Raw genomic sequence first — 16588 nt, forward strand, 5'->3', positions numbered from 1 at the left:
TATAAAAATAGAGGGGGGGGGACATACTTTTTACGACTTTGAGAGCTGATATCTCAAAAACCGTTCACTTTAAGAAAAATGTTTTTTAGAAAACTTTATATCATTTTAAAAGACCTTTCCATTGATACCCCACACGGGTATGTACATCGAAAAAAAAAATTTCATCCCTCAGTTACATGTATGGGGGGCCCCACCCCCAATTCTTTTTTTTACTATTTAGTGTCATATTTTTGTAGCGGTTCATACAACACATATTCCCATCAAATTTCATCACTGTAGTACTTATAGTTTCCGAGTAAATCGGCTGTGACAGACGGACAGACGGACAGACGGACAGACGGACATGACGAAACTATAAGGGTGCACTCACACACATCAGTCACCGTCACGGCACGTCACCGGACAGGATTAAAAAAAAATATGTATCAATAGTTCTAGTATGACTCTGTTCCCACACGACAGTCGCCGGCACGAAATCTATCAGTGACGTCCCCGGTCAGGCACGTCAAATAATCTTTCCATACATGTATCATACTTTTATCCCCACTCACCCGGTGCCGTCACGTCTCAGTTCAGTCAGCGTCGTGCTACCGTCAATTGCTACTTGTTCTCTAGCATGACACACGTCTAATCACTGACTAACCTGATGTATGTGTTCAATGATTCAGTCAAACCGGCGACGTGACTGACGGACAACATGACGGTGACTGGTGTTTGTGGATACGTACACAAACCGTCACCGATCAGTCATCGGTGACTTGACGGTGACTGATGTGTGTGAGTGCACCCTTAGGGTTCCGTTTTTGCCATTTTGGCTACGGAACCCTAAAAAGCGGTGCGGTCATGTCTCTCCCGAAACGCATAAAGTTTCACTCGGAGCGGGTCGGATCCATTAGCAAGCAAACTTCCGTACTTTCTTAATTAAAAAACATAAAATATTATTCGACTTCGCGAAGGGATGTTAAATTGAGTTAGCTAACAAATTAAACATTTCAAAGGAGGTGAGAATAATTATTAAAAATTACTCGAAGAACAAACAGCGCACCCTCGATGGCTAATAGCTGTAACTTGCTAATTAACATCCAAACTGTTATTAAAAATTGTTCCTTGTACAGTGTACAGGGTATCGAAATAATTAAACTGTTTTTAGAAATTTTTGTTCGGCTTAGGGCCGATTTCTCAATGCTTGGATAAAACTTATTCGTCAAATCCATATTAATATTATAAATGCGAAAGTAACTCTGTCTGTCTGTCTGTTACTCAATCACGCCTTAACTACTGAACCAATTTGCATGAAATTTGGTATAGAGATATATTGATACCCGAGAAAGGCCACTTTTTATTGCGAAATATGTACAATAATATTATGTAGTAGTTAATAATATCAAATCTTTTTTATTTCTTACTTTTCCGTTTTTGAAGTCGGTTGTTTTTAACGCAGTTATTTTTATTTAATACTTTTTAGTGTATTTTTAAACACGAATCAAACGAGCCCAAACTCGATAAAGTCAAGTCAATATATTACTGAGTTCCTATGGCCACCTTCCGATTCCATCATCAAATCAGCTTCATGTCATGATAATGTTTCATCGCTATCAAATTTACATATAATTTTCACAAAAAGCTCTAATCGCATGGAGAGCTTAATTTTCACAAAAAGCTCTAATCGCACGGAGAGCTTAATTTTCACAAAAAGCTCTATTCGCACGGAAAGCTAAATTTTCACAAAAAAGCTCTAATCGCACGGAGAGCTTAATTTTCACAAAAAGCTCTAATCGCATGGAGAGCTTAATTTTCACAAAAAGCTCTAATCGCACGGAGAGCTTAATTTTCACAAAAAGCTCTATTCGCACAGAAAGCTAAATTTTCACAAAAAAGCTCTAATCGCACGGAGAGCTTAATTTTCACAAAAAACTAATCGCACGGAAAGCTTAATTTTCACAAAAAGCTCTAATCGCACGGTGAGCTTAATTTTCACAAAAAGCTCTATTCGCACGGAGAGCTTAATTTTCACAAAAAACTAATAGCACGGAGAGCTTAATTTTCACAAAAAACTAATCGCACGGAGAGCTTAATTTTCACAAAAAGCTCTAATCGCATGGAGAGCTTAATTTTCACAAAAAGCTCTATTCGCACAGAAAGCTAAATTTTCACAAAAAAGCTCTAATCGCACGGAGAGCTTAATTTTCACAAAAAACTAATCGCACGGAAAGCTTAATTTTCACAAAAAGCTCTAATCGCACGGTGAGCTTAATTTTCACAAAAAGCTCTAATCGCACGGTGAGCTTAATTTTCACAAAAAAGCTCTATTCGCACGGAGAGCTTAATTTTCACAAAAAACTAATAGCACGGAGAGCTTAATTTTCACAAAAAACTAATCGCACGAAGAGCTTAATTTTCACAAAAAGCTCTAATCGCATGGAGAGCTTAATTTTCACAAAAAGCTCTATTCGCACAGAAAGCTAAATTTTCACAAAAAAGCTCTAATCGCACGGAGAGCTTAATTTTCACAAAAAACTAATCGCACGGAAAGCTTAATTTTCACAAAAAGCTCTAATCGCACGGTGAGCTTAATTTTCACAAAAAGCTCTATTCGCACGGAAAGCTAAATTTTCACAAAAAAGCTCTAATCGCACGGAGAGCTTAATTTTCACAAAAAACTAATAGCACGGAGAGCTTAATTTTCACAAAAAGCTCTAATCGCATGGAGAGCTTAGTTTTCACAAAAAGCTCTATTCGCACGGAGAGCTTAATTTTCACAAAAAGCTCTATTCGCACAGAAAGCTAAATTTTCATATAATTTTCACATAATTTTCACAAAAAGCTCTAATCGCATGGAGAGCTTAATTTTCACAAAAAGCTGTAATCGCACGGAGAGCTTAATTTTCACAAAAAGCTCTCGCACGGAAAGCTAAATTTTCACAAAAAAGCTCTAATCGCACGAAGAGCTTAATTTTCACAAAAAACTAATAGCACGGAGAGCTTAATTTTCACAAAAAGCTCTAATCGCATGGAGAGCTTAATTTTCACAAAAAGCTCTAATCGCACGGAGAGCTTAATTTTCACAAAAAGCTCTATTCGCACAGAAAGCTAAATTTTCACAAAAAGCTCTATTCGCACGGAAAGCTAAATTTTCACAAAAAAGCTCTAATCGCACGGAGAGCTTAATTTTCACAAAAAACTAATAGCACGGAGAGCTTAATTTTCACAAAAAGCTCTAATCGCATGGAGAGCTTAATTTTCACAAAAAGCTCTATTCGCACAGAAAGCTAAATTTTCATATAATTTTCACATAAATTTCACAAAAAGCTCTAATCGCACGGAGAGCTTAATTTTCACAAAAAGCTCTAATCGCATAGAGAGCTTAATTTTCACAAAAAGCTCTAATCGCATGAAGAGCTTAATTTTCACAAAAAGCTGTAATCGCACGGAGAGCTTAATTTTCACAAAAAGCTCTATTCGCACGGAAAGCTAAATTTTCACAAAAAAGCTCTAATCGCACGGAGAGCTAAATTTTCACAAAAAACTAATAGCACGGAGAGCTTAATTTTCACAAAAAGCTCTAATCGCATGGAGAGCTTAATTTTCACAAAAAGCTCTATTCGCACAGAAAGCTAAATTTTTACAAAAAAGCTGTAATCGCACGGAGAGCTTAATTTTCACAAAAAACTAATCGCACGGAAAGCTTAATTTTCACAAAAAGCTCTAATCGCACGGTGAGCTTAATTTTCACAAAAAGCTCTATTCGCACGGAGAGCTTAATTTTCACAAAAAACTAATAGCACGGAGAGCTTAATTTTCACAAAAAGCTCTAATCGCACGGAGAGCTTAATTTTTACAAAAAGCTCTAATCGCATGGAAAGCTTAATTTTCACAAAAAGCTCTAATCGCACGGTGGCTTAATTTTCAAAAAAGCTATAATCGCACGGAGAGCTTAATTTTCATTAAAAGCTCTAATCGAACGGAAAGCTTAATTTTCACAAAAAGCTCTTATCGCATGGAGAGCTTAATTTTCACAAAAATCTCTAATCGCATAGAGAGCTTAATTTTCACAAAAAGCTCTAATCGCATGAAGAGCTTAATTTTCACAAAAAGCTCTTATCGCACGGAGAGCTTAATTTTCACAAAAAGCTCTAATCGCATAGAGAGCTTAATTTTCACAAAAAGCTCTAATCGCATGAAGAGCTTAATTTTCACAAAAAGCTGTAATCGCACGGAGAGCTTAATTTTCACAAAAAGCTCTATTCGCACGGAAAGCTAAATTTTCACAAAAAAGCTCTAATCGCACGGAGAGCTAAATTTTCACAAAAAACTAATAGCACGGAGAGCTTAATTTTCACAAAAAGCTCTAATCGCATGGAGAGCTTAATTTTCACAAAAAGCTCTATTCGCACAGAAAGCTAAATTTTTACAAAAAAGCTGTAATCGCACGGAGAGCTTAATTTTCACAAAAAACTAATCGCACGGAAAGCTTAATTTTCACAAAAAGCTCTAATCGCACGGTGAGCTTAATTTTCACAAAAAGCTCTATTCGCACGGAGAGCTTAATTTTCACAAAAAACTAATAGCACGGAGAGCTTAATTTTCACAAAAAGCTCTAATCGCACGGAGAGCTTAATTTTTACAAAAAGCTCTAATCGCATGGAAAGCTTAATTTTCACAAAAAGCTCTAATCGCACGGTGGCTTAATTTTCAAAAAAGCTATAATCGCACGGAGAGCTTAATTTTCATTAAAAGCTCTAATCGAACGGAAAGCTTAATTTTCACAAAAAGCTCTTATCGCATGGAGAGCTTAATTTTCACAAAAATCTCTAATCGCACGCAGAGCTTAATTTTCATTAAAGGCTCTTATCACACGGAGAGCTTAATTTTCACAAGAAGCTCTAATCACACGGAGAGCTTAATTTTCATAAAAAGCTCTAATCGCACGGAAAGCTTGATATTCACTTATAAAAATAACTGCGTTAAAAACAACCGACTTCAAAAACGGAAAAGTAAGAAATAAAAAAGATTTGACATTATTATTTACTGCATATTATTTATATGTGCTATTTATTAAAAAGATTTGATGTCGGTGCACGGGCTTAATACTAAGTGCTTAATGTTCGGCACCAACTTCAAACCTATTTAATAAATAGCACATCCATACTAATATTATAAATGCGAAAGTAACTCTGTCTGTCTGTCTGTTACTCAATCACGCCTTAACTACTGAACCAATTTGCATGAAATTTGGTATAGAGATATTTTGATACCCGAGAAAGGACATAGGCCACTTTTTTTATTGCGAAATATGTGCCACGGGCGAAGCCGGGGCGGACCGCTAGTAATGTATAAAACTACCATTTTTAAAACGTATTATAATTGCCCGTATTTGATAGTTTACGTGACATTTTAATATTATCGTGTAATACTTTATTGGACGGATAAAGTTTATACAAGCATTGGAAAATCGGCCCTTAAAAGGAAAGAACAGAATATGTTTTTATTAATTCCAAGCTACGTCTTTTTCTTCTGTTTACTTCACGGGTGTTCTTGTTTTGTATAAAAAATTGTTAAATGTATTTAAAATACTAGTAAACTATGATTTAAACCTCGTAAAGCTATAACAGCGTTTATTTATCTCGCAAATATCAAAGATAAATTCCTGCATACCATCGTAATATGAGATATTCCAAATATTATTTGGGAAATTAATTTCGGTGTACCATTTCCAACGTTTTAATATTCCGTCCAACTAGGTTAAATACATGTTTATAAAGTTCATGCTGAAACTAACTATAATGATGATATTTTAAAGAACATTACTAATTAATATACTGTGATATATTTAAATCAGAAAGTTTGGATGTTTCGATGAATGGATTTCATACTACAGATGTATGTTCATGCCAGCGAAGAAATGGTTTTTTAAAACGTGACAGTATTGTCGTGTGTAGCTTCGTGCCTCGTAGCACCTCGTATGTATCAAAATAACAAGAAAGCTATATAAATACTAGCTTTTATCTGTTGTTTTGACTGTGGGTAATTAATATCTGCTATAAATTTATAACTTATCAAAACTTTGATTATTATTAACTTGAGTAAATTTCACGTAATTATAGTTTTGTTTGAGTTCAAATTCAATAATTGTAAGAATATTAATTTAACTTTGTGTCACTTCAACAACAAAATAAACTATAGTTTATCCTTAGAAAGTTGTAACAAGTTTGAAATAAACAAACAAGATTTCTAATACGAAATAAAGGAAGATAATTTGTCTTTGGATTTACTCAGATTAAGTTTAGTCAGTTAGTTTCTTTTATTTTAGATATTTTTTTTATAATTTAGAAAGACGTGATTGTAGATTTAATGATGAACATCAGTGTTTTAACATGTTTATAACAACAAAACAAACAAACATCACGCAGTATTCCATATCAGTTCCTATATGTAGAAATTATATTCTCACAAGTAAAACTCGAAATCAACTATGTCCAACACAATGAATCACTTAAAAGCATTACTAAAACAGCTTTTAAGGAAGCATTTAGGCTACATCTCCAAAGCTCTTACAATTGTCACGCAAAGCGATGAAACACGATCATGTATAATTATGTGTTTTTGAAGCTGCACTCTGACAAGCGTCAGACTATCTGTCAGACGTCAGACCATTGGGGTGGCTTGTGCGTAATGGCACTTGACTAAGGGTTCTGACTGAAAGGCAAGTCTGTTTGCCTGCCTTGTTTTGAGATTGAGTGAGGTTTTAGTTTGTTGTTAGTGTTGAAATTGCGAATGTATGAAGTGTGAAGCGTCATTTTTGAAAGTGGTCATGAAAGCGTGTTGCATTATAAGTAGGGTGTAATGGTAACAAGAATGTATTCTAGGTACAATTGTTGTAAGCAAAGTATGGTTTGTAGACTGTAATATTATTACTCCCTTAATACTCACAGCTTAAACGCAAGCTATTTTAATCGAATTCCGCTACGAAATAACCCAACTCATACCTTTATAAATAATTTAAATATTACACAAGCAAGTTGCGCATAAAACTTCTGGTCAAACATAATTCAATCACAATAAAAGATTTCTAAACCAAATTCTAGAAACATCTCACATATTTTTATGAAGATGGAAGCAAATAGTACAGTTTCCTTCACGAAAATATATCACACACGTTTTCATACGTCATTAAATCTAAGACCTAACCCATGTTTGTGGTTTAGCTTATATTTCGATGTTATATACAGCTGGATTTATACTTCTTTGGCATGAAAATGAGGTAGCGGGTTGAATGAACTATGTTCTACAAAAATTTTAACAAACCCAAATCTTTTGCGTTAAAAAATACGACATCATTTTAACTACGTGCTGGATATGTTGCTTTGTATATTTTAATTGCAGTAACTGTAAACTATATTTGAGCACTGTTATAGACTCGTAAAATAGTCGCTTTTTACGTGTATAAATTGAATATTAATAATGGAATATATAAAAACGCAAAGCTTTGAAAACATAAAGGTTTATTTTGTTCTTTATAAAAGTAATTTATAGTAGAGTGAGTGGCCACCTTTTTTATTGTAGATAGGGAAGCGCTTGACCACAATCTCGCCTGATGGAAAGCTAAGATGTGGTCTAAGATGGTACGCGCTTCCCTAGTAGATACCGGTCCACTCTTCGCTTGAAATTGTACTCCACCACACTATGTCCTTACCCTTAGGTAAATTGGAGAAAATTGAAATTTGTTTTAAAATAAAACGTAATTTGCACTTACATTTAAATTCATATGCTATAAGAAAATAATACTCACACTAAATCATTTACTCTATCAAGTCTTCATCATCATCAATTTCCTTGTCATTAAATGAATATTTGCCTTTAACTTCATAATTCACAGCGAGGAGTGTAAACAATTTAGAGCGTACAATCTTGAGATAAAGCTCTCCCAACCACTATGCGCAATAAATCCCGACAACAACACAACGCCAACACGCGACAACTTGAGTTGCCATCTCATTATCTTAATTCGAGTTCATTTTAAATATCGTAACATAAACTGTTAATACGACGGAATAACTATCGAGCTATAACCACGTTTGCCAAAGTCTTGTGCAAAGTAACAGGCGCATGCCAATTTTTTGTCGAAACTGGGTCACCTATTGTACAAGTCGTTTATTGCGTTTCTGGTTTATGGCACAGCAGTGACTGAGAACTTGCAGCCATATGTTATGCTAGCTATTACGGTAATGAATCTGTGAATTTCAAAGACTTAATTTATTTTGAGTTTCAAGCGACTTGAATAGATTTTTTACATTTTGCAAAAGTCACAATCACGATGTAGCAGACTCTAAGAGGTGTTTATTCACTGAATAATAATCCGATTGTAATTAACTATTTTATAAATAAACATTTACCACGTGTTAGTAAACAGAACGACAAATGTTAAGAGTGTACAGATTGAAATGAAACCAACCAAAACCAAACTATCATAAGGTAATTTATTTAATGTAACTTTTTGTTAAATCGCCATATTGTTAGTTATACATTTGATAGTAAAACATGAAACATGTGATTATAGTAAAAGGATAGAATTGTAAGTCAATACATTACAATAGAAATTTTGTAGGTACAAAGAACCTTTCGTCCGTGAAATAAGATTGTATCAATACCCAAAGGACATTTCTTTGATTCATGTTTCCGTCGCGTTTATTTGTGAGCCTGTGGCTTGTCCAGTTGGGACTCGGGATCGTCTAAAAGGTAACGTGTTACAGAGATTATATATTATGTCGACTATTTTGCTTACAACTTACCATTTAAATAATATAGTGATTACTTTGCAGATGTTATATGACTCTACGGACTACACATTGATTTACTGTCTTTCATATATATAATAAACAAAAGCTTAAGAGTGCTTTTCCACCTTTCATGTACGAGGATGTGTAGCGAGGAATGTGTCTGTAAATAACCAATGTATCGCTTCAAACTAAATGAAGCGATATGAAAAAGTACCTGTTAACAGAAAGTTTCAAGTTAATCTTCATAGAATATTCACAATCGCAACGTTCTACAAACTTACCGTTCTGTTCCCGAGGTTTCGTACTCGGCAGCTGAGGTAGGCGGACTTGCCGACCAGCGCGGTGACGTTCCGTGGCGTGGACGCGTCGAAGGAAGGCGTCAGTCGCGCGTTGCCGAGCGCCGGCAGGGAGTTCACGGAACCCGCGCCGCCCGCTACGTCGCACGCACCTGAGGAAGATAGTGCAAACGGACCTTTAAACAATTCATTTGTTTACATAAATAGCTGAGTTGTTTGCTTAAATACTAAAACTGAGAGGTACGGACTTGGTGAAGAATAGATTTGCAGGCAGGAATTTACAGTTCTTGACTCTCTTTATTAAGTTACTTTATGTTAGATGTTTTATAATAAATGGCATTATATTTATTTATAAGAATAGAAGTTAAAATACATTGCAAAAACCTTATGAAATCATACTAACAAATGACAAGATTTCACATACTCGTTGTCTAAGATCTGTTTAACGCTTTTTGTACGTACTCTAATGCTCGTTAAAATTCAAATTTTAACCATTAAACACCCTAACCTAAATATACTCAGGATTACGCAATCTCAGTCACAATATAAATCCAAAGATTTGCATCAAGCGTCTCGAGCTTAAACAAAGAAGTAAATTAAGTGTTCCCAGCTCGCTGTATAGATTGTTTTAATTAAACTTCAATGAAGGACGCAGTACTGCTATCCAAATTTACTCAGCAGAATCTATTATCGTTTTTAAGGTTTCATGTTTTTGGAAGCGGAACATTGGTATATTTCTAACGTAGCTTTTCAATCCACGCTCCCAACTCACAATCAGTGGCTTTTTCCAATTTCTAAAATTATCAAGGCAAATGAAAGGTTAGGAGAGATAAAAATAGAATCAGGACAAACATAATTAAAGTTAACAAATGTTCACCTAAATTTATTTATAAACAGGAATGTTATAGCTTTGTATTTGTAGGATTTTAAAGATTTGAAATAATTAATTAGCGAAAGTAACAAAAAAAAATATTGAATAAACAATTCTTTCCATTTTGACAGGGTAACATCAAAATGGAATGATTGCTTTCTGATATAAATAAACTTTCATCAGTCTCTGACTTGGTCTCTGATGATAACTTTGAAAATTTAACTCTAATTGCGTTCAGGAATATTCATTTCAAAGCCTTATACATTTTCCTCAACTTTAAAATTAACGAAATTTTCTTCTATAGAAATCAAATTCAAATTAAAATGAATAAAAAATAAAATATTAATAGTAATATAAGGGAATCGATAGAATTATGAGTGTTAATTATGAATGTTTCAATTATGATTTTACTAGATTTCCGCCCGCGGCTTGGCCCGCGTTTTCAAGGGAAAACCCGCATAGTTCCCGTTTCCGTGGGATATCCGGGATAAAACCTATCCTATGTGTTGATCCAAGTTATCTTCTATATGTGTGCTAAATTTCATTGTAATCGATTCAGTAGTATTTACGTGAAAGAGTAACAAACACACACACACCCTCACAAACTTTCGCATTTATAATATTAGTAGGATAGGATAGGATAGGATTGATGTCGAATGTACAAATTCTTTCATTTCACTTTCGTGTTCAAAAACACCTAGACCGATTTACTACATAGTATATTTTCCCTAAGTACTAAATCGCTGTAATGTTACGATTACAAAATCCAAAGCGAACGACTCAGCTTCAAATAAACAAGATTTTCAAAATTATTACAAGTCCAATATTAAAATTAGTTTCGAGACTTTACTTCGGAAAGAAGTTAATTGACTATGAGAGAGATCGGTTTATTATCGCTCTTAATTACGAGTGAAGAGGCTATCTTAATACAAATTTATGAGGTTCATCTCGAGATCCCGTTTATTTTGATATGCCGATAATTAGGGAGGTTAGCAAATTATTGTCAACTAGATTTCCGCCCGCGGCTTCGCCCGCGTTTCAAAGGAAAACCCACATAATTCCCGTTCCCGTGGGATTTCCGGGATAAAACCTATCCTATGTGTTAATCCAAGTTACCCTCTATATGTGTGCTAAATTTCATTGTAATCGGTTCAGTATTTACGTGAAAGAGTAACAAACATCCATACATCCATACATCCTTACAAACTTTAGCCTTTATAATATACCTATATTAGATTAAATTTTATTGCTTACTAGTGGTCCGCCCCGGCTTTGCCCGTGGTACATATTTCGCAATAAAAGGTAGCCTATGTCCTTTCTCGGGTATCAAAATATCTCCATACCAAATTTCATGCAAATTGGTTCAGTAGTTTAGGCGTGATTGAGTAACAGACAGACAGACAGAGTTACTTTCGCATTTATAATATAAGTATGGATAAGGTCTTTATCGCTGACAACGGAAGAATTATTAAAATATTTGCATTCGAACGTTGCTAGTTTTTTAGAATGAATATACTATGTGGTTAAAATAGGATGTTATTTTTAACTTTAATATTCTATTCTATCTGAAAATCCAATACCTCTTCAGTCAACGAGGCTTTTATATAGAGGCGGTATAGAAATGTATAAATATTTATTAACAACAGAGCTCCTACTGATAAAATTTCGATAAGATTTTTAAAATAATTTATATTATTAGTACGGTTTCCAAATACTGATATTATTTTATGTGATCATTACGATACTTGATGATCAACAAAAACAACATCTTTTCAAACATCATTCCAGTTTAAACTTTATTATTGGTATAAGAAATCAACAAAGATAAGTACGATAATAAAACTTTCAAGTACGAAAACCTACATAATAGTAAGTTTAAAAAAAACTAGAAGCCTTGATTTTTCGTACAGTCACTCTATGAAAAATCTCTACCAAAAGTCTATCTTCGGAACCGATATAACTACATCCTACGTAGGTATACGTTTTACATATTTTGTTAGTTCTATATTTATTAAATATAACAGTCTTAATCTAATTATTATACTACACAGCAAATTAATATCATTACTTGCATGAAAATTATTACAATCAAGTGAACCTAACTTACTTCACTAAGATTAATTAATTTCCTACCAACTGATTCAAACCCCTTATAATCAGTCTCAAAGTATGATAAAATATCATAAGAAACATAATAGCAAGTTTCTATATCATTTTATACTCAAGGTGAGACCATGTCGGGTCGTCAAACCAGTGGAATGGAAAAGTTTAATCATAAACGACGGAGCGATCTGCCATCCGGAGCGATCGCGTTTGGCCGTAAACTTGCTCCTTCGAGGTACCTAATAACAGATTAATATTTCATACTATTATTGAATAATTTATTTATGGCATGTTATATGTGTCCTTGAAATATTAGGATGCGTGTACAATGTTTTGACAACCTATGATTTGCAATTAGGTTATAATTTTATTAATTAACCCTTATAATATTTTATTGTATCTTGTAAATTTATTACCAGGGGCGTCTGAAAAATAGCGCTGTTTTGGACAACAATAGCTGAGAAGCAACCTTTTGCTTTTTGGCTATCCAACAACAATATTATGTAATGTATAGACTGTATAATTATTGATGTAATGTGATAATAATATGAGCAATAAACGATTTTTTATTCATGATTATTCCAGCAGCATCCTATCTCTCTTCGTGGATAGATGGGAAAGCAATGTCTTGAGACATTGGAATAAAATCCATGTCTCAAGCACATTATGATTTAAAATAGATTTAAAATAGTATTGTTGATAATTAATTGTGTAATTTTAATACTAACATAGTTTTTTTTTTTTTTAAGGTAACAAGATACTAACAATTATATGGATATTGCAATTATCTGAATTAAATCAAATAAATAAATAAATAAATAAATTATTGAAGATGTTTCAATACAATTCTGTTACAATTCAGAGTAGTAATTGGAGACAATAATATTGCTTGCAAGAAATTCACATCACTTCACTCTTTTCGTTGTTTCTTTGAAAGTAGCCCGTCTTCTCACAACGTTGAGGCTATGTTCCAAATTTTATCAAAATCCGTTCAATGGTTCTGTCGAGAAAACAGACAGAGTTAATTCGCATTTTATAATATACGTATCTTTTTACTTATAATATGTAATATCCTTTCCAATAATCAAGTGTAACATTTCGATCCACATGACCAGTCCTCAGGCAATTACCATTGAAATGTTAAGCGGCCCTTACGGGCAGTCGCCTCTTCATTGCGAACCATGCTTGAGTGTATGCGATGGTAATTGAGTTGCAATTACCATGTTACTACGTGTTACATACCCCTGTGTTACGATTAGTTACACCTAGTTAGTCGGTATCTCATTGGTTATCTTTAAGATGTTTTAACTTGTGATATAGATATAATAATTATGGCAATAATTAGTGTTTATTACACATGTTACAATTTATCTATACTAATATTATAAAACTGAAGAGTTTGTTTGTTTGAATGCGCTAATCTCAGGAATACTGGTCCGATTTGAAAAATTCTTTCGGTGTTAGATAGCCTATTTGTCGAGGAATGCTATAGGTTATATATCGTCACGCTAAGACCAACAGAAGTGGTGCACTGCGGGTAAAACCGCAGGGCACAGCTAGTAATACAATAAGCGTGACGAAATTCAGTGAAATTTAACAATAATCGACTTATTTTACTTCAATTAAGATCTTACAACTTGTAAAGAGATGTGGTAGTTTTCACTAGGACGTTGAAGTTCGATACAAATTAGGTAGCACGAATAAATAAAAATAACCTTATTTCTTCTCCAATCCCCCCTTATATCTCTCACAATCGTGCAATAAATAAACGATGGTTATGTGGTAAATGTGATAAAAATGTGGTACTTACGAATGTAAGTACCTAATTGACTTTAAAATCTATGAAATACTAAATAACAAGTTGAAAATTCTGCTCTGAAACAATAGCGCGGGGTCTTTTATAATCCAAGTTAAGCAGCCCTTTCATGAATTTCCAATATCCATAGGAAAAAATTTCGTGATATTTTTTGTAAAATAAGCTGAATGAATGGTCTTCATTAAAATAATTGAATCCGGAAGTTATTTTATCTAATTTGAGCTTTAAAGCTTTATAGGTTTATAGATCGTAGCTTTTTATATACTGTGGCAAAGACTTTTTACGTACTTTATTTTAACGATGGTCTGTGTTCCAATTAAAATTGAGTTTTAAACCTACACGTTAATATAGAGATTCCAAATTGTGTCCTTAGTAATTACAATGCCGCCTACGCTTTGGACAACGAGTCTTGTTAATCAAATAGGGCTGAACAAATTTAGTCTTGTGTGTAAATATCACGGGGTCAGACAGATCAATCATAAATCATTGATTCCCTGTGGCTTATTTTCATCTTGGCTCTATGATAACCTTGAAAATACTTGTGGTTATTGTATAATGAGGACAATGGCTCTGTTTAATGATGCATAGTCTGGTAGAGATCTCTTAAAAGCGTTAAGGTCATCTTCTGTATAAAAAAAAGACGGGTTGCACTCCGGGAGTGCCGGCAGAAGTGAAAACTTGATTATTAACGTTGAGCATGTTTGATATTTTGGAATGGTATCCGTCTTACGCTTTTTCGATCAGGTCACGTGTCCTGACGCGAGTTACCCATTACAGAAAAAGTGTTCAACGCCGCTAAAGAAGTTTTCACTTCAAAAAACTTTAAAATTCTTCGTGTGAGTTTTGTGCTGTGAATATCAGAAATAAAGTAATATTTTTGTTAACAGGAATCTCGAAGATAAAATTGTACGTCAACTTTATGAAACTTTATGGGATTAGGGGTTTAGCTGAGGTTGCGTAGGATAAAGTATATCCACCATTCAATCATAATAATTAAGTATTTGGTATATCCTAATTGCAACCATTTCGTATGAAGAAAACGAAAATGTCATGTAACCATACTATTTTATACTTAAAACTTTAAATCAGCAATCAATTATAATGTGAAAAAATATTATTTAACTTGTAGTTCTAACCTATAGGAAGAAAAGATATAGCTTAAATACCCTTACGTATCTACTTATTTATCTATTTTTATCTATAGAAGTAGCTTGAACAATTTCTCCGTACTTCTAGTCATAAGAGTATACCTTTTTAACTCAAAACTTTTACATTCAGCACAATAACTTCACAGATACACGAAATTAGACGCATTACCGTACATAGAGGAATTAGCGTCAAGATTAAACGTTTAACAATGATAGATGTGCATTGTTCAGTGAAGGAAAGTACTCATATTAGTGGAGCCATTTGGCTTAGTGAGGCGCTAAGCCAAATGTATTCACGTTCCAAAGACGTGTCTTAAGACGGATAATTTGTTTGAACAGTCTTAAGATAATTAAGGCGGAATCTCGCTTGTGATTCTTAATTTGACTTCTAATTGTTCGGGTGTGATTCTGCAAATTTAATGGTTTAATTATGGAACATCTTTAAATGGTGTTATTGGGTTGTTAATGTAGCTCGATGAATTGAATGAAAAATATGGTGAAACGGTTCAATACCATGTCTTTCACTTCTATGTATGATATATATATATATATGACTAGCTTTCCACCCGCGGCTTCGCCCGCTTTGTCTAAAACATAATAAATTATATACTAAAACCTTCCTCTTGAATCACTCTATCTATTAAAAAAAACCGCATCAAAATCCGTTGCGTAGTTTTAAAGATTTAAGCATACACAGGGACATAGGGACAGAGAAAGCGACTTTGTTTTATACTATGTAGTGATTTAGATCGTTTTCTGAAATATCAAATCAAATCAAAATTTTATAATTACTTATTTCATTAATATAAAATTTCAATATTCATAACTTATTACCTTTATTAACAGAATTCAAAAATGTAAACCGCAATTTTCGGGAAAACCAATTTATCCCAATCAAAATAGGTGTTATTTTAAATTATCTCTCCAATTTATAGTCATTCATTAGCATTGTTAAAAATTCTGATATTATTTGCAAATAAAATAAAGTCAGTTTTTTATTTTTGCGTAGAAGATATAATTTATACAGCTTTAACTACATTACCTATTATCTAAACTGAATAATATAATGAACTAGCTGCTCCGCGCGGTTTCACCCCCGTGGCTCCACTCCTGTTAGTCGTAGCGTGATGATATTATGACCTTCCTCGATAAATGAGGTATCTAACACCGAAAGTTCAAATCGGACCAATAGTTCCCGAGATTAGCGCGTTAAAACAAACAAACTCTTCGGCTTTATAATATTAGTATATATGATATACGAATCCTTATACATAACTAGACATCGGATTATATGCATTTGCATATTTGCATATGCAAATGCATAAAACTCTCCAATTACGGCGTTAGTGCATATTTTAGCCTTTTTCCCCAATCGTGCATATTTCGTTAAGTAGCGGGAGTTTTGATTGGTCGACTAACCTTTATTAGCCAATCAGAACGCTCAGCGAGTAAAAAAACCCTATTTTGGCATGGTAAAATGGCAAAAAATTACAAAATGGGCTCCATTTTAAGTAAATTATGAGCCATTCAAAATAGGGCTAGATTACCCTTTTGGGGCTAAAAACTTAAAACACGGG

General features: G+C 33.7%; 1 protein-coding gene across 3 annotated transcripts in view; it reads right to left on the reverse strand.

Annotated features, from left to right (window-relative positions):
• The window catches only part of LOC149907366 (zwei Ig domain protein zig-8-like), a 314072-nt gene that overhangs the window by 225756 nt on the left and 71728 nt on the right, over positions 1-16588 (reverse strand). For all 3 annotated transcript variants that reach the window (XM_090102383.1, XM_090102382.1, XM_090102380.1), the window contains exon 3: positions 9059-9225. In XM_090102383.1, coding sequence (XP_089958509.1) covers positions 9059-9225 — 167 coding nt within the window. The remainder of the gene's footprint in view (positions 1-9058; positions 9226-16588) is intronic.

This window comes from Colias eurytheme, chromosome 6 (assembly GCF_061535395.1).
Source record: "Colias eurytheme isolate Ceu_HAF_F1 chromosome 6, ilColEury1 Martin Lab GWU primary, whole genome shotgun sequence".
Taxonomy (NCBI): Eukaryota; Metazoa; Arthropoda; class Insecta; order Lepidoptera; family Pieridae; genus Colias; species Colias eurytheme.